Below are 22,830 nucleotides of genomic sequence, written 5' to 3' on the forward strand. Positions count from 1 at the left end.
TATCACAGAGACCTCAGAATAAACCTCTCCCCACCTAATCTTTTCACATGTTTCTGAACAGACAGGTGTGTGCACCACTCCTACGTCTGCAGAATGCGTTATTGGAAGCAGGTTGCACATGGCTGCAGGCATGAAGGAGAGCCTGGTGGTAACCAGGTTGCTTGTGTCTAATGGTTGAAAGGTCAGGGAGCTTCCCTGGAAACACAACTTTGGGAGTAGCAGGGAGAAGGTGCTGGGGCCACATGTAATGTTATCAGTGCCCAGCTGCCTCACATGGAAAGTTGTGTGCTCGGAAGGAGCCAGCATACATCTTTCTTCCGTTAAAAGATACCTTTAAAAGCCCTTGTGCTTTTTGAGTAAATAGCCTTATTGCCCAGTATGGTGTCACAGCACAGAAGCAGCATTTAAAGAACTGCATCTGTGTTACTGATGCAACTGACGCCCTGTAGCTTTGTTTCTGTAGCTTCTCATTCCTTACACAGCTGAACTGCTTTGCACCTGCCTTAGAAGTAGTTTGAAATAGAGGTGTGATGCTTTGTTTTGGTGAGTGGAAAATGGGGCTCTCCCAAGGGAAGCTATACTGTCTTTCTGCTTTGAAATTGTAATTTCATTGTGGCTTAGCTCATGAACACTCTTTTGTACCATTGCAATGCTTTATTCATGTAAAAATGTAGCACTGGTTACGTGAAGAGCCCAGATTCATTTAAATATAAAGGGTAACCAGGGCTTTCTTCACACTGGCTCTGCTATGGAGTGGTTCTGTAAATGATGGTTAACACAAGAAATTCCTGTTCAGAGCAGCTTTTTACCCTGCATCAGATGTCCTTGCAGCTTCTGTTTTCCTGTAGCTCTGGTCAGCAGACAAAGTCTATCCTGGCAAGCAGGCTGCCTTGTGCATGGTCAGCACCACCCACCCTTGTCTGAAGCCTGACCTGAGCACTTCCAGGAAAACTCTTCCCCCCCTGGAAGCCCTCTGGCACTGAATGTGGACGAGGTCAGCCACCTTCTTTGGCATTTCATTGACATTCTCTCCCTATCTAACCCTCCACACCCAAATTGCTCTTAAAGTCCTCTTTATGCCCACTACCCACAAGAATCTGATAACTGCCCTGCTGTCTTTGACAAGTACTTAAACACCAGAGAGGACCAGTGGAGTAACCTAGATAGGGCTAAAGGAATTAAACCTGCGAACAGTCCTAATCATCCCTGTGCGTGGGTTTCTCAGCAAATCCTGTCTCTGTGCCCATCTTGATCAGCATACCACGTTAACTGCTGTCTGTATTTCAACTCACAGAGTTCCAAGCTCTGCATCAGCATTTACAGTGTCTGGTTCAGCTGGTAGGGTGCTTTGGAAAGTTGGCACTGTGTTTCTTATATCTTTATTCAGGCCTTGGAACACCGAATTTGCTCTAAGAAATAACAGGTGATAGCACTAACGTGCCATGTAATCATGCAGCCACTCGAATGGCTGTCAGCCTTGCTGGGAGGCAGCCTCAAGGAGAGTGGTGCCTAGATAGGAGCTGCTTATGGCTGCTTCCAGATCCTCCAGACGTGTATGTATGAACTTCCATCCAAAGGGGGCCTTGTCAGCCACACATGACTTCCCTTTCTTGGATTGCATCAGGAGTTGGGAGACGCTCAGGAGCACATCTGTGTGCAGCACGATTGCTGTCCGGAGCCTGGATCTGGGTCCAGCTGTCTGCCTTCTTGTCATCTAGAGGCAGAAGGGAAAATCAAAAGCTCTATCTCTTTATTGTATTCTCCCTTGGTCTGTCACTGCTTAATTGTATCCCTGAATCTTATTAAAGTTTGGGGTGAGTCATTACCATGCAGAGGTGAAAACAGAGCTGTGCAAATTGAAGGGAGGAGTGTTTCCCCATGTGCAGAGCAGAATTCCCACAGCGCAGAGAAACTCCTATCACTCCATAGATATGTTGCATCATCTGCTAGCTGCTGCCTCTAATTTAATGCCCTAAATCCCATATCAAAACACTTGGAGTCCAAAGAGAAAATAAAATAGGCTTGGACTAGGAAATTCATACCAATTAGACATGCAGATCTCTCTTAATCATCGGAGATCTTCCAGGTTCATGCAGGCCTTATAATTGTGGTGCTGAGTTCTTATTGCATTGACTATCCTCAGAACACACTTCCTTCTCCACCATCAAAATGAAATTGAAGGAGTGAGCCAAGGTGACTGCTCTTCAGTGTCCTAAATTTATTTCATTTACGACTATAGCAGTTCAAGCTTGTAAAATACATTATGATCTCCTGTGGAGACAAGTACTGCAGAACTGTCATTGTCACTGATCAGATAATTTCTTTGTGATGTACAGAAAGACCTCCTCTGCTTCACTTTGTACACATCATTACAGCCCCTTGCACTTGCTGTTTTGGTTTATGGTGCAAACCCAAAAGAACTCTTCTTTCTGAGGCGATGGTTTCTACCACATCTCAGGCTGTTTCTCCTGTTAACTTTTGGAGATTTAATGTGCCTGCTTGGCATTCTGGCACAGCTGGGAACATGTTGGTGGAGGCAGCTCTGGACATGTGTGTGTCATTGATTAGGAGCACAGAATGGCAGAGTAGTTTGGATGGAAGAGATCTCTGAAAATAAGCAGGGAGATGGACTAGATTAAAGCATTGTTTGGAGTTGTTTTAGAGCTAAGTAGCTGGTTGCTTACCCATCTTTGGTAAGCTATTTTAAATTTATTTTACTGATTTGTTTTGGAAGCAGAAATAGTTAAATGTGAAAACTCCCATCATGGCTCTCCTTAATGAGATTTATTGAAACTTTTTAAAAATTCAATTTAATGTGTCTTGTTTTTTTTTAACCACTTGAAGCACCTGAGGTACAGAATCACATTTCCTTGTATTTCTGTATAATAACAAAGCCAGACAAACAACAACAACAAAACAAACCAAGCCAAAAATTTGTGATCTCCTTGAAGAACAAATACCAGCTTCCAATAGACGAGGATTTAATTCCCAAACTCTCTGCATGCCTCTGCTATTACAGTAGCAAATTACTGAGTGTGCATGTACGGAAAAGAAGCCAATGTGCAATCATTACAATTTGTATGTCTACAAGACTGGAATTTGTAGCTTTCCTGATGCTTTACAAAGTGCCTGAGATGTATGCTTTTCAAGGGCTGTGAATGTACTAAGGTTCTTCTGTTTTCCTTGCAGGTGTGTTGTTAGACATCCAGCAGCACTTTGGAGTCAAAGACAGCGGGGCTGGCTTATTACAGACAGGTAAGAGTCTGTGGCATATTTCCTTTGAAATACAATCTTAGGAGGAAAACGAACGAAGATGAGAGTGGGTTTTTGTTACTGCTGTTTGGTTTGTTTTATTTTGCTGATGGGCAAGAGATCAGGGCTCAATGGCTTGAGTGCAGAAAGAGCCAAGAAGCAAACCTAATTATATATGTCAAAGTCAAATAAAAGATAGCTACCTGGATTACAAAGCTCTCAATAGACCAACAGCAGGATTCTGTTCTTGTGCAGAAGAAGTATGTAACGTGTGAGGTGTGATGCTCTCCATGTATTCAGAGTCTGCTGAACGTGCAGTATTTGGGAGTCCAGTGTGCCATAGAAATGTAAAACACGTCAGGAAAATAGTTGAGGATGAAAGCTGCAGGAAGGGCTAACAATGCTTGCTTTCATGCTAGCTCACTGATGAAAAATACTCCTATGATTTTGGTACATTGACATCAGACATTTTTCCTCCGTGTATTTAAGGAAGAAAAAATACTGAAATTCTGTTGCCTGTCCTTCTGATGTTGCAGGCAGAGCTGAACGACCGTAGGAAATAAAAGAGCTTTTCTAGCCTGTGGTTCAGAGTTGGTCTAAAGGAGTGGCTTCGTCAGGGGATGGGAGACGATGCTGAGTAGCATCTCATGAATAACAGCACATTTGTTCTTTATGGAGAGGTGAAAGGACCAGCGAGGCAGCAAATGCAGTATTTTAAGGAGAGAAGTAGTCTGGTTTGGAAGCCACTTGTAGAATTGCGACGCTGGGGTTGTCAGGCTCCTCATCTGTGATTAGAGCATCTTGTCATGTTGCAGTACAAACTACTAACATTAGTCCATATTAGGGCCTTAAAAATTCTCTCCTGTCTCTTATGGGACAGAGGAGTTCAGCTAAGCTGAAGCAGCACATGTCCACAACAGAAGGTCTGAGCATTGTAAGTGTTACTGATTATACGTAGCATCAATCAGTCATGTTCAAAGTGGCACCGGGCGTCTGTCAGGTTCCTTTTCTACAGCAATTATTTGTTTTTATTTACTGTGCTCTGAGGAACAGATCCTCAATGTATCATTAGACTCAAAGTGCCTTCAACAGAATATTCTAGTGGAAAACTGCACTTGCCTAAGCACATATATTTTCTTCATTCCTCTCAGTGGATGAAATCCTTCTGCAGATGATTTACTGACAGCAAGCAGTAGCTAAGCTCCATCAGGGCGTTTCATTTGTTAATTGCAAGACATTTTATTTATTTCTCTAGCAAACATACAGAGCATCTGAAAACAGTGTCACTGAGGTATTGCAGGCTTGATGCTGAGCGTGTTGTGAGTTGTGTAACCAATAAATTTTGCTTTAAGAAGAGTAACATTTTTTTTCTGATCTGAAAACTGAGAGCTTGACTTTGCCCTCCTCCTACTGGAGATAGTGCTGTAGATAATAACATTATTGTATTAATGTTATGTATTAATATGTATTAATCACAGCACTACCACAGAAAAGCAGCTCATAGAATAACACACCATTTCATGTAAGTAAGGTTAATGGCATCTAACAAAAAACTTGGTGAATGTGTTACTCTGTTGCTATTTGGCAGCTGGCATATGGCCGTGGTACTCTTAACCCTGGTGGAAAGGAACATGCTGGCCTAAACCTCTATAAACACTACCTGAAGTCTTTTGACCATTCTCTGATTGCTCTAAGCTGCACATGGAGGGAGCTGGAGTATAAAAATGCTTGACCAAGATTGCAGACAGAATCTACAGTAAAGCTGGGATCGAGACCAGTTTCTCCCAGACCTCTTCCCTAACCTTGAACAGTTCTTTTCCAAGCAGAAAGTCAGAAATACCATCTTACTCCCAGGAGATGGTCTTGCTAACTAATTGAGTGATATGAGATGAAAGACTGCTCATCCTGAATGTGTCCTCTGAATAAAGAGTAGATTAGTCTTCAGGTTGTTAATCCTGCATCTAAATGAGTCCTAAATTAATTTACAATGTTAATGAGAGGGAGTGAAATGTGGCATTCACTGTTCATATCGCTCATCAAATAGGCTTTACAAAAATAATAATGAAAACCTTTTAACTGAGAAAGAAGGCTGTACACGTGCTTTAGGAGGAGATGGTGGTGAAAACTCAAACAGTGAGGGGAAAAGAAATCTACCAAAGGCAGCGTATGCCCGTGCATTCATGCCATAACCCACTGTTTGCAGGCACAGCTGGTCTCATACTGCAGACATTCAAGAGTCAAGTCATGCTCTCTCAGCTTCTCCTGCTCTCTGGTAAGCAGAGGTGACTGGTTTCTCCAGAACTGCAGAGATGGAATTTGAATTTTTATCTTGTTTTATATTAATCCCAAGGTACAAGTTGCAGTGTGTCCAGGAGATGCAGTGAAAACTGCTTAGAGGGAAGCCAGCTTCCTGTACAGCAGAATTTGAAGGGACACTCCAGCCTCATCCATAATGGAAAAGAGCAGAACATGGTACCCTCTGTAACAAGGATCCTGTGACAGCAGAGGACACACTACAGATGTATCACAGTTGCTACTTGCTCAGTAGCACTGTAGAGTAACAGGCACATAACTGTGCTGATTTCAGAGCCTCAATTACCTCTTAATGATACTAAAATTCTGTGTTGATCTTCCTTTTTAGAGAACTGTGTGCACAGTTATATAAATAATAAAGTGCACTTAATGGTTCTTCAGGTCCGTATCCAAGCTTAATTGTTTCTTTTCATTTCTTGCTGGTTGCTTTTGTTAGATGGATAAAAGGATAATCTTGACTGATCTCAAAAGGTGATAAAACACCTCTGTGCCTACTTAAGTTGTGCAGCTGTAATCAGTCAATGCAACCATAAGCCAAACAGTGCAAAAAGGCTTTCCTATGTGTGGAAAAGGGTAAGGGCAGCAGTTTGGATTGTCAAAACTATAGGCTTCTAAAACCACAAAGCCTGGGAGGAGGGAGAGCAGATTTATAAAACTGCTACAAATTGTGTTATTCAAATCACATTTTCTTCCATATATTTTTGGGCCACAGGAATAATGCCCACTGCTGGGCTCTGTTTTCCATTGGATTTTTCTGTCCTTTCTTCGTTATTTTTTTTCTGAGCTTTATTGCTCTGCCTGCTTTCCTAGCCCTTGAACTTATTTTGCTTTCTTTTCTTGCCAGTGTCTATTTAGCAAATCAGAGCTCTATTAATAATAGTGCCTAACTCTTAGTACCGTTTGTCTTCTGTATATCTCCAGATTTTTTTATATGGGAGGCATAATGAGGCTTGCCCTTTTCTACAGATGGAACCAAGAGAACCATATGGGAGAAATGTCCTGCCCAAAGTCACACAGCAGGTGTGAGCCAGAGCCAGAATGAGAACTGCAGTCCATTTCATGGACAATGCACTCAACCAGGTTAATGGTCAGACCCAGAGATTTGGTCTTAGCTATTGGGCACCTTACTTTTCTAGCCTAAATAGTTCAAGGTCAAGAAACATGAAACAGTGGGGACTTCTGCAAGGGGAAGCTGTAAGCCATCAAATAGTTATGGCAAGGATTTCCTTGAAATGTGGAGGAAAAATTGTCTGTCTTCAGGAAGATCATAGGGTATCACTAGAGGAAGTCTTGTTAACCAAGCTTTTACACCATCAGTCAGAAACAAGGAAATGTTACAAAGTGAGAAATCTGGAAGGTATCTGTGGCTCTGAAAGAACTTCTCACTTGGAGACTGATGGGCATTCCCCCAAAATGCCTTTCAGCCCCTGGTTTTCCTGGGAAGCCTAGCAATGCTGAGTGCTTTCTTAAGTTTTACTGTGGGTTGATTTTTCTTGTAAGGATCAATTGCAATTAGAACCAATCATTTGAAAAATGAAGCTTGGTCCTAATTGAGTCACCTTGCCTTTTGAGGTGACCTAGTGTAACCTTGCAGTGGAGTCCAGCCTTGAAAAGGTACTGGCATCTCCAGTGTGCTATGATTGCATCAACCAGGCCATAGGCATTGGTTGTAGGCATTGGTTGTGCCCCGATTAATGCTTATGACAAGGGTAGCAGGAACAGCTGCTGCCCAAACAGATCCTATTTATTATTGACTTACAAACAAGCACTTTGTTTAGAGCATGGTAGGTGCTGCAGGATCAGACAGTCCTTCTGACTGGCTGGGAAGCCTGAGAACATCTTAACTAATGCATGGTAGAAGAGTGAATACAGAACATAGCAGACTGAAATGCCATCTGCTTTCCAGTAAGCACACTGTGCTGGAGAATGTTGCAATGTGGTCTAATGGAAGACTCGACTGCCTTCTTTCTTTAAGCAGGTTTTTTCCTTATTAAGGTAGAGTGAGGTGAGGCAGTCCAGAGCCTGGTTATCACCCACGTTAAGCCCATTACAAGTTCAGACAGCCCTTTTTCCTGTCTGCTAGAATGGTGTCCAATACGCTACGAAGTCCTGGCAGTCTGAAGTTCTGATTCATGAAAGCAGTTAAGCCTATTTGGAGTCTCTCTGCAATCGAAAATGAAAGTATTTTTGTGAATCGGTGAGCAGGTTAAGGGAAAATGGGTTTGTGCCCTAGCCCTGTCCTGTGTGCACCAAGGACCAAACTATAAAAATGCTGCTTACGGTGCGAGCCTTCACTAGACAGCTCTAGATTGCAGAGTAAATAATCTTTGCTGGGGAGGGAAGGGACCTTACGATGCCCTTGACTGCTTCTAATAGGAGGTAATTCTAGAGCCAGTGTTGTACTTTGTCTTTTTATTGTACATGTCAGCATGAATAGGGAAGCTTTCCAGACTGGCTTGTCTTCATTAATGTTCTGATTTTATGTTACTACATGGCCACTAACACAGCATGGCAGTTCATTCAGCCTGTCTGCTCTGCCAAAGGAAGGCTTGCCTAGCTGTTGGCCTAATGGGGCAGGTATTTGGGCTGCTTGTTTCAAGGGAAACTTGCACGTGTGCCTATTTTCCCTTAGGCTGTAGTTCAGGCACTTCTTGCCAAAGTTGTGTTCATTTCTGTAATTCATTATAATAATGAGGGCAGAGATTTCCCACAGATTTTGAGAAGTAGTTATGATTTCAACCAAATGCCTCATCGTTCTTAACATACATTGCTCATCTCCTCCTGCACGTGTTCCTCAAACCTCAGAATTTCATTCAAGCTCTTTACACTGGAAGATGGAGTTTGTGTTGCTATTATGTGGTACCTTTAAACAACTTCTGCTTTATACCAGCTATGGGATCTCAGTAGCCATCATCTGCACAGTATTGTGTGTTTCAGGCAGAAAATTCAGGAAGGCTAGAGTTGCCACCTTTGGGTTTTTTTTAATATGGACACTGCATTTTGACTTCTGAAAGAAGGTGAGCCTTTAGATTACCTTACCAGTTAGGTGGTTTTTATGCTGTTGTTAAGTATCTAGTGGCTACCAGCTGTTGGAGGAGAGAGGTGTGTACCTGTGTTCAAGAACTCATGTTTGACTTTCTTTTTATCCTCTCCCCATGTGATGACACTAAAAGCTTCTGGGAGCAACTTGCTTGGCTTTGATACTTAGTTTTCACTCAACCTTTAAGTTCCATTTTCAAGTATGGTGAGCAGAGGAGTGTTTGGATGCCGTCTCAATCAGAAGAAGCTCTGTGTTCCCTCTGTGTTCCCTGATCTGGATCTATGCATACAGCTGCTTCTGATGCCCACTATAAAGGAACCCAATATAAAGGGATTTGTTACCCAGAGGGGAAGTTCTTTTTGCCTCGACTTGAAGAGAGTTTGGATATAGGTCTTCCATGAAGTGAGAGTGAGAGAACAGGACAAACCTTTGCAGTGCATTCTGTATATTTAGTGCGTTCATCCCGGGAGAGCCATAATATTGTTCTCTTTTAAAGATTTATTTTAAGATAATTTTGGTTTTGTATTGTTCTTCCCACACACCTGAAGTACTCTCATTTTCTTGGAACACAAACCAACCGTTCTGCAGGGCAGCATACGCTGTGCTGGGAAATTGTAAGCTGTTACTTCCTATGGGGATCTGAGATGTGGTGACACAGAGGTCAGACTTGGTCTGTGCCTGCTGGGAGATTTCTGTGCTCATTTGGGATGGCTGGCAGCATTGTTGAAGGAGATATTTGGTTTATCCAAATGATCTCTCCGCCAAACCAAACAGTCTTGACCCGGTGTAAAGGAGCTCTAGATACTGAAGATACCATCCTGCAATGAAGAAACAATGCTGTCAGTATTTGTAATACAGCAGGCAGCTCGTGGGCTCTGGAATTACCAGGACGTTTTTGTAGTAGGAGGAACAGTGTGGTCCTGGACCAACCTGAGAGGTCATTTTTTTTCCTCTAATGACGAGTCTTGAGCTCCCAGAGATCTGAACGTTTGCCATTTCCTCTAGAAGAGCAGTTCAAGCTTTCTAGGCTGTGTACTAGATTACTGTACATCCAGACAGTCTCATTTTTATAGCAATTATCCCTGCATGCTGATGTTGTATAGCAAAAACTGATTTTCTTCTCAGATTGGGCAGGGAACTTGTTTTATAAGTGAAGTTTTTATTAAATGACTGAGAATGGTTTAGGTTTTTTAACTATCAGACCTCAGAGGAAAAATAAGCAGTTACTTGATGGGATGAATGCTAGGAGGAGGCGTTCACACGTATTCTCCATCCTCTTTGCTGCAGCAAGCAGGGAAATGTTTTCATTTTCAGCAGAAAGGATCTTTGCAAGGGAAGGACAGTCCTCACCTCTTCTGTTCCCCCCCACTTGGTTACACACCAAGTTACTCTGAGTTAAGCATTAAGGCAGTTTCAACCATTTCCTCCTTCCAGACTTTTCATCCACTGCTGTTCACAGCAGCTGGACTTCATATGAGCTCCTACTGCATCGTTCTCCTTGCTCTTTGTACATGAGCTGGATTGGAGGTGAGGCAGTTCTAATTTCTCCTGTTGTGGGACTGTAGTGGTTGAGCTGAAAACAGTAATAGTAACATGCTCTTCCTGCCAGATTTTCTTACATAAGAAGTTGCAACTTGTTTATTGAGGGATTCACCAAGTAGCTTTAAATGCGTAGTTACAATGAATGACTGTTAGGGTAGACCTGGGAGAGAATTAGGGAGGTGGTGCAGACAAAGCAGCTTGAATTTCTTTTCACAATTCTACAATGCTTGAAATACGCCCTGAGTTCTTTGCCCTGCTTTTATCCTTGCCTCTGCCCAGCCAATGATTTGAGGGGTCCTGGTGGGGCTAGCTGTCAGCTCCATACCTCCATAGTAAGCATGCCAGAGTTGTTCCAACCTACCTACAATATAAATAACTATAAAAATGCCCCAGAGCCCTTGGCTACACCTTTTGAGCACTAGAAGTCATTGACAAAGTCTGACAAAGAATGGTTCTATTTCATGAGAGCCTTTGTGAGTGGTGTCAGGAGCACTGGTGAGTTAAACTGTAACTTTGCCACAAAAAAGAAAAGCATTTTTTTTGCTTACACTGGCATGTGCAGGGTGTTTTAGAGATGTGTTACTGAGCCGAGTCGCTTTCCGTTGAACAATCTGGGCTCTTTCCAAAAGCAGCCTCTTACAGGTGTGGCTTAGGCTACATTAATTCTTAACTTACTAATTATGACTGCAAATCAAAGCTGTGAAGTGGCACAAATCGCATCAGCAAAATTGCTCCCAAGGTAAATTGCAAGCTCAACATTAGTGATTGAGTTGAGGATACTTTGAAAACGTGGTACTAAAAATAGGTAGTAGTTCAGAAGGGCTGATGCAGTTGTTGTGTTTAGAACCATGCAAGTGTTTGAGGAGATAAATCCACCTCCTTATCAATCTTCTTGAAGGTAAAATTGCAGAGCAGGAACACGAAGATCTCACATCAGTTTTTCTCTTTTTGTGTTTTAAGTTGACATATTCCCCTGCAAAATGCTCCTGTAGGGCATCCCCCTAAGCCTGAGTTATAGGAGTGCTGCTAGAACGTATAAATCTGATGATTTACTCCGTTGCTGTGGCTCACGGTGCTGAAGTTACCAGCTGTGTAGTTGTTTTTGCTTAGTCAAGTGGACTTTGAAAAAATGATGCAGCTGTGAGGGTCATTGTTTTACATTATTTATGGAATGATGAACCCTTCTCGTAAGGAAATCCACTTCTTCAGGATATTTAGCTGTGCTGATACCTGTCCTGATGTGCCAGAATACCAGCTCTACATTCACTTGTTTTGCTGAACATGCCTGGGATTTGTCAGCTGCAGATGGCTGCACAGAAAATCAAATTTCAGATCCTGTATTGGATTCAGCATCCTCTGCGTGGAAGCACAGAGAGCTTCTTTTCTCTCCTTGTCTTGTTTCAGCCCAGCGCATGCTAAACATTCTAGCTCCTCTTAAGACCACTGAAGTTCAATCCACAAACATGTTTAACCTGCAGGTGGGTGAAGTCCTTCAGCTCCATTGCAGTGTGGGTCTGCTGCAGTTCCTTGCCTCCTTCAGCTGTGCCAGCAGCCCAGCTATGCAGCCGGTTTCATTTCTGTTTCTCTCACTCTGAGCCTCAGTTACTTCTAACTGGTTGGCTGACACAACTGTGCTTCGTGCTAATTGCTTTGAAACACATAGATGTAATAATATGGCAGTTGATTAGCAAATATCATACGAACTGTGAAAAGGAGAGGATGGCAAGACAAAGGGAAGTCTTAAAATAAAAACTCTCTTGATTGAACAGGAGGGAGAGGTAACAGACCTTTCTGTGAAGCAGGTTGCCCAAAGTTGCCCTTGCTCTCACTGAGGATGTTTTGTGGCAGCAAAGGTGATAATACAGGATATCATACAGTGAACGTTGAATTTGCTCTAAAAGCTCCCCAGTGAGATATTTCTACCAGCTGCTAATGTCATATCTCCAAATGGTTTGGACAATGCCATGTGTGATGTACCGAGCTGAGAAGATCTTTGCACTGAGTATGAAAGGCATCAGCTTGCTTGGTGTGAACTTTTTCTTTGTGGATTCAGAGTCCAGAAACGAATCTCCTTTGACTGATCACCAGGCAATAAGCTGCTGGCAACACCATGACAAGTTTTCCCCAAGGCTCAGTCTTTGGCTATACAGGACTGCTAATAAGGAAGCCTAGCTGTCATCCTGGACCATCTGTGACGGTTTAGTACCTAGAGCAGGGAACAGAATAGGTGCTGAACACAAACTGACCTTAGATGAGTCACTGGACAGTCATCAGTCCCACCTTCTGTGTATTTAGGCCTGATTGAGACTGACTGAAGTGGTCTTTTTTAAGATGCTAACAATCTCTGGATTCACCAAATATTGCCTTTCTTTCCCCGTTAATGTAGTTGATAGTGCATGAAGACATTCAATTTGCAGACCTTGTGCAATGCAGAATTTATTTCAGTGAGTTGTTCTCTAGCAGTACGCGTTCTGCCAGAAATACAGTAGTCAGAATAAATTTAAAGCCAGAGCTTATTTAAAAACATAATAATAATCCAGTCCTTTTTTGGCTATTGAAACTACTGTTAACCCTGGGATCTTTTGTGGAGCTCCCATTCTTTTATCCAGAGATGCACCTTCAGTTGCAAAGCTCACTGCTGGAGCTGCAATCCAGAATTGGCATTAGTGTTTTTCACTGATGAAGGTAAATACTCTGGAAATTCATGTGAATAATCTTAGAAACAGCAAGACAGACAGTGCTCCATGCAGGGGCTCCAGTGCAGTTACCATTCTTCTCCTTTTACAAAACATGGCAAATTAAAACATTAGGAAACATCAGCATTTGAACAATTTCCTTAAACACATTACCCCTTTCTGGAGGGCACTGTGAAACGTGCAGTCTCTGTCTACACTGCCATTTATAAAAGCAAGGGGCAAGAGCATTCCTAAATAGTGCCAGCAAAACTGAATCAGTGAATAACTTCTGTGGAATCACAGTAGCCACTTCCTGCTCTGACAGGGGCTTCCTTCCATGCTCTGTGATCCTTCTCACTGCAGGATGAAGGCTGCTTCTGATCGTCTGTGATTTTGTGCTGCCGATCAGTACGTATGTACAACTTGTGGTCAAAAACAGCGCTTCCCTGTATTCAGTTTGTGGTACAACAGCCTGTTGAAATATTGCTGGCATTTGGAAGAGTAGATGGGTAAGCCTGTGGCTCTGTACCCCGCCAGAGAGATGTTTAGGTGCTGAAGGAGCAAGGTTGGAGTTGGATACGAAGTTGGAGGAATTCACGGCGCCTCCTGTGCTCAGACACATCTCCTTTCTGGTGGTGCTGCCCTCTGAAGGGTGCTGGATGAGCAAAGCAGGTAGGAGTTGTTGGGATCTGGGATGGCATGACTTCCCTGGCTCCTCCTGTTCTTTGTTAGGAGGGAGGACTTTGGATGTCTGGAAAACCTGCATCTTGTAGCTAAGATGTGCTTAGGTGGAGTTACCTGATGTACTTTAATAGAAGGAGAAAGCAGCACAGAGCTGTTAAGATTCTAGAGCCTCCTTTTTAGCCAGAGGTTTATCTTGCTGTGCAGTCTGTCCTGCCTCCTCCCTGCCCTGCATGGTTCTGTTCATCAGCCTGGGTTAATGGTTCAGCTTTGTATTTCCTGGCCCCTGCAGCTGCAGTTGAATTCTTTGTCTGAACACACAGTATTTGTGACCTCAAGTATAATGACTTGGGAAATAAATAAGAAGTTGTTCAGGGTATGGGATAAATGAGAGCACAAATGGTTCCTTCCTTGACCTGTGGAGAATTCATGTCTCAGAATGAAACTAGACAGCAAGTTTACATCCATGATGCTCTTGGTCAGTGTGTCTAGTCCAGCTCGGCCAGCAATGCATGGACAAACTTGGTCTTCACATGCCTGCCTTCACTTCCTTCTTAAGGAGAAGTTTTAAAGATAATCTGTGTTATTCATTTGCTCAGTCTTAAAAATAAGGAAGGCAGCATAAGAACGTATAAAGGAAGGGATGTCTTGAAAAGGCAAGTTGTGCATTTCATGTTTTCTTCCTAATGCAGAAGCAGTCAGTATAGGTCAGTTTGCTGGAAACCACTCTGAACACACCAGTGAACTCCTGGAAATGAGTGCCACCAGGAGTGTTGGTAGGACCACAGCTTAAAAGGTGAGCTCTTGATGGGGATAACACATTCTTGTAATAATCTAAATGAATTTTTGAGAGGGAAAAAAACCTGAGGGCTCAGGCCAGCCTCTGGGTAAGGCAGCTGCCTGCAAAGGAGTTTTTTGTACTTTCCTCAGAAGGATCTGATTGCTGTCACTGTCACAGGCAGGATACAAGGCTGCTGGGCTTTCTGATCTGTTGCCATTGTCCTTCTGCTCTTACGAAGTGGTCTCCTGGGGTCACATGAAAGATCTTTCATTAGGGAACTCCTCATTCGGTGTTCGCTGCCAGCGCCTGAGGCAAAGCGATGGACGCTGCTGTTAAGGAGAAAACTTGAAATTCCATCTGAGGGAGACATCTCTCTTCTGCTCTACTGTGAATTGAACCCCAGTCAGCACTACAGAAAGTTCCTCTGGAAAATGAGTGCAGTTTTGACTGGTAACATTCATAGCAAGAGCTGTCATTGCACTGGGTACCACTGTATTTTACAGCCATCTCAGAAAAGAATAGGCAGTTGAGCAGGAAAAAAATACTGAAATTCCCTCTGTGACCAGCAAGCAGTGTTTTAGAAGTAAAAGTATGGAGGGCAGTATTGAGACACTTGTGCTCCCTCCACAAATGTGTCCATGTGAAAGGCTAAAGCCTCTGGGAGGGGAGAAATTTGGAGGAAAGACTTTGAGGGAAGACAGTTCCAGGCTCCCAGATGAGTTTCAAACAAAAGCAATGACACAACTGCTTTCATATCCACATTATCTGTAGATTTTGACACGTTCCTATTCCAAAGAGATTTCTATTCCTAAAAAAGTAAATTAGTGTACAGCTGCAGCTGGGAAGATATTAAGAGCAGTACCCCGTGCTGGGGTGCATTTTAGATCAGGAAGTAAATAAAAATCAGATAATTTCAGATATCATCTTGAATTTCTCATGGTGAGGAGTAATACTTTTCATCTTCTAAAATTCAGCTTAATCTGGCAAATATTTGCCATCCTCCAGATAATTAGAGGCGCACAGCATAAGGCCAGTTAGTCTGTTTAGAAAGGTCTGAACCGTGAAGGAAGTTAGCTTACGACATAGAGATGAATCACCATTTTCTGCCCCAGAGACTGATAGTTTTCTTAGTTATTGAGGTTAGGTTGGCTTTAAAGCATACCATTTTCCTGATCTGCAATAGGCACTCCTGAAGATTATGGCTTGAATCGAATATGAAGGTAAACATTTTGCAGAAGAGCAGTGTGACAGGAGCTTGCTACCAAACCCTGACATGCTTTTATTTGCCTGTGTGCACATGCTGTGAATATGATTCCTTGTCCAGATGTCGGTGCTCTGCCCCTGCACTTCTGTGGTACTGCTGAACCAGGAGCATAAGTGCACTGAAGCAAAGTCAGATTTCATCCTTTCATCCCGACCAGAGCAGAAAATGTTTGTAATGAGGCTGTCAGTGCTCTGATGGTTGATAGCCAATTACTTAATTAAAATGAGAGTATGGCTATTTTCCTTTCAAAAAGGGAGCATGTATTTTGCCGAGACAGCTACGGTCCAACGGCTCCCTACAGAACCGTTATTGTAATGACAACAAAGAAAATCAATCGGCCCCTCTGGCTGCCCGGGGAGAGCAGCAGCACGGCTCCGTGCCTTCCACACACCCCAAAGCAGTGATGTGTGTCTGCCAGGCTGCCACCAGGCTTTCTTCTGCCACTCAGCATCACTCCCACCCCACCGGCATCATCACCCTCACGCTGGCAGCTGGAAAATCCCTCTGAGCTTACAGCCTTGCTGGAAGGCAACAGCTGCAAGGCTCCTTCAGCTGGGTCCGCTTGCAGACACATCAGCAGCAGCCTTCCCAGGTCCTTTATCCTGTTATAGCTGTAATTGAGTTAGCTCATCTGTGCCCGAGCTGTTCATATGGCCTATTTATGTATGTTGGGTCATTACAGGCTGTCTCCAGCTTTGTAAGTAAAACCAGCAGCCATTAAGAGCTCATCAGTAGAGGTTAGCAAAGCATTGGTCATTTATTTATGGATTTCCTTTTATAAACAAACTCTAACAAACTTCAAACTTTACAAAAAGCTCTGGGATAAGGATATACTGGATGAACACTTTTAGCTAGTTTCTATGAGTGCCATAGCATAAGAGGTTCTTGATTCTCCAATATAGAGAAGGGGAAGCACTTCCTATTGTATTGTTTTTCATAGGAAGCTGCTGCTGTCTTTAAATGACATGTAGCAAAGAACTTATTAGTAATAAACACGTTGTACTTTTAGTGCATCTTCTCTCTTTCCTCATCTTTCATTCTTGCAAGACTGTTTTTTCATGGAAGCAGAATGACTCCTGTTGCGCACTGGTTAAAGATTTAAAGATAAAACATTCACAGGATTAATGGTCTGGTGGTAAAAAGGGGTGGTAAGCCTCAGTTCAGGATGAAAAGAGCCTTCTCCATCTCAAACTGATGATAACATGATTTCTTTTTGTACAAACGATACATCTTCCTATTAAGAGAATAACAGATTTGAAGCTTTTTCTTGCTAATTAAATCTGATTCATGGTGCTTAACAGAAATTTCAGGGATTGAAGGATTTAGATTATTTGGCATAATTGTCTTTAGATTGTTATTTCTTGGTGCACACTGTGGTTGTGAAGGTTGTGTGGGCAAAGGTGAACGCAAGTGTTCTTGCCTTTAGGAACCTGGTCCTGCCCCAGGGCCAGTTTTCAGTTCTCTGCAGGTCCCCAGCTTTGCTGTCCTGATGGCCCCGTGAGCTCTGCACCTGCAGAAGGAAAAGGCTAACCTTTGTTTCCTAAAGCTGCAGGGCAGTGGTTGTAGCGTGTGCCTGGCATCATAATTGTGGTAGGATAATAAAGATGTCAAGAAGAGGAAGGGAATAGAATAAAAAAAGGGTTCTTTGGTTTTGTGGTCATTTCAGTGCTTTCTCAGGGCACCTCTCTCCAGCCCTGGCTACAGCCCTTCCTGCTGCACAGAGAGCAGCCCTGGTCCCTGGCAGAGCTCCCTTGGTGACTGAAGATCTCCATTGGACAGCGTGTGTGTAGAGCATCCTCAAAAACTGCATTCAAAGAGAAAACCAGAACTGCTGCTCTTTCAAATGTAGTGATCTTCTCGAGTGCTTGGAGCAATGACTGACTTTCTCTACCAGCAGCTGAGGTTATATGTGCTTTAGTCTTGTCGAGGCAAACCAGACTTGTAGAACGGCCACTTTGTAATGGCACAGTGATGCAACGCTATTGACCAACCTCCATACCTTTAGGATCTCAAACCTAAATCAGGATTGACCAGAACAAATACAAATCCATCCTAATTGTCTAACTAAATTAATGATGTTTTCCTGCCACCGACTGCTCAGTGACAGCCAAACACATGCCATGTATTGTATGAGCACTGAGGCTGCAGCTGGGAGCAGATGAGTCGTTTGTCTGTCACTCCTCTGTGGGAGCCTGCAAAGTTCAGAGCCAGTGAAGTCAAATGGAAAGGAAACTGCAAGGCTTCCCTGGTTCTGTTAGCTGAAGAGGTGCTCCATTGCTTCAGCCTGAGAGTGAAATGGGCGAGGAATGAGTCCTTTGTAATTCTAGAAACGTAGCTTTGTGAATTACATTCAAGCTTTTACAAGTTTTTCTAGGTGCAATCCAGTAACACAGTAATAAGACATTACCTAAGCAAGCCAGCAGAAATGATACAAATTTTTGTATTTTAACTTTAATCAAATAACGTAGGAATAGTTTTACCAGTTCAGCCCAAAGGTCCTTGTATTATATTATTCAGTCTGTGGTTATGATCAGTAGCAAAAAGGAGAGAACAGAAAGGAATGGTTAAATTCCCTGGTATGCCTTATCCACTGGATGTTGAGGACTTTCTGGGCCCTCAGATTGGACTTTCTCCAATTCTATTTTGAAACAACTTATACTTTCTGTTCCCATAAGCTCCTGTAATAACACCCCAGTTTTTAGTTAAGCTTTTTTGCATGGAGGGTCTCTTCTGATTTGAATTTGTAGCTGCCACTTATATTAAATATGTGACCAGCATTCTAAAGGAGGAGGTAATTCAGTTTGTCCTACTCCCTTCTATTTGTGGATGTAGATCTCTTCTATATCCCCAATCAGTTGTTTATTTTCCAGTTTTCTTCATGTTTTCCTGTAAAAGAACCTGTTGTGTCCTCTTGACAGTTATTTTATGTTTTCTGTACTTTTCCCAGTAATAAAATTTTATGTTATAGGGCTGCAGTAAAGTTACAAGCACTAGAATGTGTTTACTGGTAAAGAGGTTCTGATCTCTGGTGCATCGGGGATTTGTAAGCAGTTACATCTAAACAAAAACCTCAGCTCTGACGTCCATTGAACCAAGCAAACTTTGGCTAGGAGTCTGAATCAAACTGCACTAGAAGTGTTTTGCAGATAGACAACAAGTGAATACAAATCAACAGTAGCCTTGGCTTATTTAATCACTGCATTTCTCACAGTATGGAAATGAAAATCAGACAAAGAATCTCATCTTCAGCTACCTTTATATTTTAGCAATCTCATGCTGTTTTAGGCAATAGGTTTGCATACCTTTTGCATGGCGCAGCCTAGGGAAACAAACTGCCACAGCCTCCTGTTCCTGCCCCTCTCCAAGGTCACCAGGTCATGAACCAGGATGGGACTCACCCAGAGGTGACGTTATTTTTGAGGAGGAGAGGTGGTGTCTTTTTGTCCTCATATGTTCTTACATGCAAGTTTTAATGCCCCAGTCGAGAGCACTGCATAGCCACAGAATGAAGGACTGCTAGCAAATACTTCTTGTATTTCATTGCAAAAGCCATTTCTGGCTGTTGGCTGCACCTGCGTGTCCCCCAGCAGCAGCTCCCTGCGGGGTCCCTCAGTGCCAGGCACCAAGGAAGCCGAGCCGTTCCTTTGGACTGCGGTGGTGCTATGAGGCACATCTCCTCTAAGGCAGCAGCTGCTTTATTGATGTTCAGGTTGTCCTAATCCCTTTGAAACAGTGCTAACGTATTCACTGTAATTCCCTAAGTGAGAAGCAGGTGCGTTTTTGTTTTTTTTTCTTTTTAAATTACATTGCCTGCATAGAGCTGCTCGAAATTTAATCTAGTAGCAAGTTAACTCTTGCACCAGGTAAACTTACTGGACATCCAGGGAGTAAAATGCACGTGTAAAATGCATGTGAAAAGTGTTTTTCACTCCCACACTTAGACAGGAATTTTGAGGTGCAGCATGAAAGAGAATCCATGGCGGATATGGAAAATGGTTGTGAAATAATGACTACAAGTCACCTTCTAATTAATTGCTTCAACAGTGTTCTAGATGTGAATAGGGTAAATCTTTAAATGCACTTTCAATTGACATAATGTTGGAAAGGAATCCAAAGAGATGTGAAAAAGTTGGAGTGTTTTAGAGCTTAGCTTCTAATTCCATTCTTTCCTCGCCTCTGCAGTGCAGATCTCAAATCTTGTTTGGAGCATGTTAGCAGTCTTTGTGAGGCCTAAGTGAGGGGAGGATCGCTGCTGGTCTTCAGGGAGTGTTGATATGTGATGGGCCATAGAAGTGAGGACCGCTACTGAGTTAATTGCTTAGGCGTGCCTGCAGAATCACCGAATCACAGAATGGCCGGGGTTGGAAGGGACCTCAAGGATCATGAATCTCCAACCCGCTGCCACGTGCAGGGCCACCAGCCTCCCCATTCAATCCAATCTGGCCTTGAACACCTCCAGGGATGGGGCAGGCTGCCTTCAGCTGTGGTGCCGTGGCAGCTCAGCAGCTATAACCTCCCCTTGCTGCTGCGATCCAACTTTGTTTTATCCTGCCACCAGCTCTTGCAGTACTCTCTTTGGACGACCCGAATGGCAGCGGTTCTCTCTATACAGGTACTTGCAGATGGATTTGTTGAGTGAATGTTTAGTGCTTTGATTTGCAGTTGGGTGGTAATATCTCTGTGTCTATTCATGTCAGAACCACAGGCTGCGGCCAAAGGGCTCCAGCCTTTGGCAGCCTGTGAGCCACAGTGCTCACATGTAAGTGCTGTTTCCCTTTCTAAGCTTCACCTTTATTAGAGTTCATTCCTGTAGCTGTTGTCTAGGTTTTGGAGGCTGAAGAGAAGTATTTATTGATCTTTATGCACCAGTGCACAGAGTAAAGTACTGCTCACATCTGTGGCATCACATACCGCTGTCTGGATCAATGGTGTACTGTGCTACATGTGGCAGTGCTGACAGCTCTTGCTTGTATTTGTTCACTTGACAGTGGTTGCTCTTTGCCCAGCACAGTTTCTCTCAGAGCTGTGGGGTTACTAGTGTGTTACTGGCCTGTTTTTCTGGTTATTCTTACCTGATTTTCTTTTACTGCGGAGTACATTTCCCATCAATTCCCCCTGAAGCAATTATTGTTGTTGGCTGAGGTGAACAAAGCAAGTTTTCAGGATATCCTTTGCTGGGATTAGGAGGGCTAACTCCTGGAGGAATCTGGATTTTGCGGTGAGGAAAAGGAGTGGAATTATCAGCACTGAGCCCCTCCCTGAGCAGCAGCTTGTGTGATGTTGAGTGAAGCACGAACTTGCCAGGAAAGCTGTGTTCAGACCTCGTCTGTGTTTTTGTAACCAGGTTCTGACCCTGTCACAGCCAAACGGACTGAGCGGTATCGTACAGCTGTCTTCTCACTGTAAACACGTATGTTAACTGTATACATCCACCCTAAACACGTTGCTTATGTTTTTTATCAGCCTACTCTAGGGAAAAACTGGCACCTTGTGGTGCAACATACTACAGAGAACACAGGGTACACTGGAGGAGGAATACTGATGAGTGGTATCTGCATTGAAGGAAACACAATCTAAAATGTCCTGCCAAACAGAGATATTAGAGAAGTGCATAATCAGGTTCACACCTTTTAAAGCACTTCTTTTGTTCTTATTAATTTACTGAGCACAGCAGCACACAAAAGTTAGCATTTGTGAAGTTCTCTGCTTGATCTTGTGCAGCATTCTGTTCTGGGAGAGCATTTTTGGCCATGTCAAAACAAACACTTGGAGGTGAGTCCAAATGATTTGGTGTTCTGTAGCCTGTTGTTTTTTTCTAATGCTCCTGGGTTTTACACTGTTAGTGTATGACAGCTTTGCACAACATATGGAACTGATGGTGTGTTTCAAAGCTTCTTACACTTGTCAGAAACTTCTAGTCTGCACAGTAGTCTGGAACCCAGTGCTCGTGTGTTTTGCACTTGGCAAAAAGCAGTAATGTGATCCATCTGCTGGCTGCTGAATTTGAAATGAAGTAAAAAAATGCATGAGAGAGTGATGGAACAGCATACCTGTAGTAGAGCTTGTGACAGTGCTGATTCAAGGCTGAAACTTTGTGCAAACAGCTGTAAGAATTCACCTCTATCAAAGGATGAACGTTTTAAATCGTGTTGCTGAGGTTTTCCAGGGCCTTGGATTAGCCTGTAATCAGAAATCTTTTACCTTACATCACCGTGTTGTGTCTGAGCTCTCAGGTTCAAAAGCCCCTGCTGTAGAAATGGCTCCAGCAGATCCCAGCAGGACAAGGTCTCCTGCAGGAAGAGCAGGGCTGTGCTTGCACACCTGTCAGTTATCCCATCCAAGAGCTGGGTGTTTGGGTATTCTCGTTGTTTGGAAGTTTGTTGTTAGGAAAATATTAATGACCTCCCAACGCATGGTTCTGTGCTGTGTCTAATGGATTGCTAGGCCCCTGAGGCACAGGCTGTCTGAGTTTGCCTTCCACAGAGCCAAACACATTGTCAGCACTCAATTAGACATTGGATATATGGTTCTGTGCTGACTCAGAGCTGAAAGATAGCCACTATTCTTATTGAGCATCCCTGCATACAGCAAGCAAGCTATTTTTACCCGAACCTAAACCTTTCTAACATTTTTCCTGATAGAAAAAAATGAATCCTGTGTAATTGAAATAATGTTGAAAGAAGGGATCTTTTCTGGGAGATGGCAGTGCTGTTTTTAACCTTCCAGTAACAGAAAATGCAGCCTCTGCATGTGCCCACATCAGTGCCTCTGCTCCCTCTTGGCTACACCAAATGGATGAGCTGTTGGCAAGAGAAGCCATGCTCTGAGACAAGGGGCTGATCAGCCAGTGTAGGAAAAGAGCAATGGGGAGAGAGGCAGCAACACCTTAGGAATGAAAGGGTGGAAAGCTGATGGGTCAGTGCCAGTACAGGGACAGTTGTAGAGTGAAGTTGGCAAATATTTGTTTGGAGGAGAAAGAGGAGAAATGTGGGCAATAGATGCAGGGGAGGATGCTTTCTTTCTCTGGTGTGTTTGGGCAGAAGAGAGGGAAGGGAATATAAGGTGAATTTTTTTTGGATGCCACAAATTTTTGTCATTCCAGTCACACACAGTGAAGCTGGGCAGTGCTGGCTGTGAAGGTTCCCGTGCACCTGTACAGGGTGGGACAAGCATTCAGAGGCAGAAATAGACACTAAGCCATCCTGTTTGGGCAATTACACTCTTCCTGCATTCTCACCGCAGTCGGCAGTTTAGTGGCTAAGCCACAAAGGAGGCATAAGGA

General features: G+C 43.3%; 1 protein-coding gene across 3 annotated transcripts in view; it reads left to right on the forward strand.

Annotated features, from left to right (window-relative positions):
- LOC125703064 (sphingosine-1-phosphate transporter SPNS2-like) overlaps window positions 1-22,830 on the forward strand; it is a 122,700-nt gene that overhangs the window by 28,578 nt on the left and 71,292 nt on the right. For all 3 annotated transcript variants that reach the window (XR_007380758.1, XR_007380757.1, XM_048967048.1), the window contains exon 2: window positions 3,190-3,255. Coding sequence is in view for 1 of the 3 variants with exons in the window: in XM_048967048.1 (XP_048823005.1) it covers window positions 3,190-3,255 (66 nt within the window). In the remaining 2 variants the exon portion in view is untranslated. The remainder of the gene's footprint in view (window positions 1-3,189; window positions 3,256-22,830) is intronic.

The sequence above is a fragment of the Lagopus muta genome, chromosome 20 (assembly GCF_023343835.1).
Source record: "Lagopus muta isolate bLagMut1 chromosome 20, bLagMut1 primary, whole genome shotgun sequence".
In the NCBI taxonomy this organism is placed as follows: Eukaryota; Metazoa; Chordata; class Aves; order Galliformes; family Phasianidae; genus Lagopus; species Lagopus muta.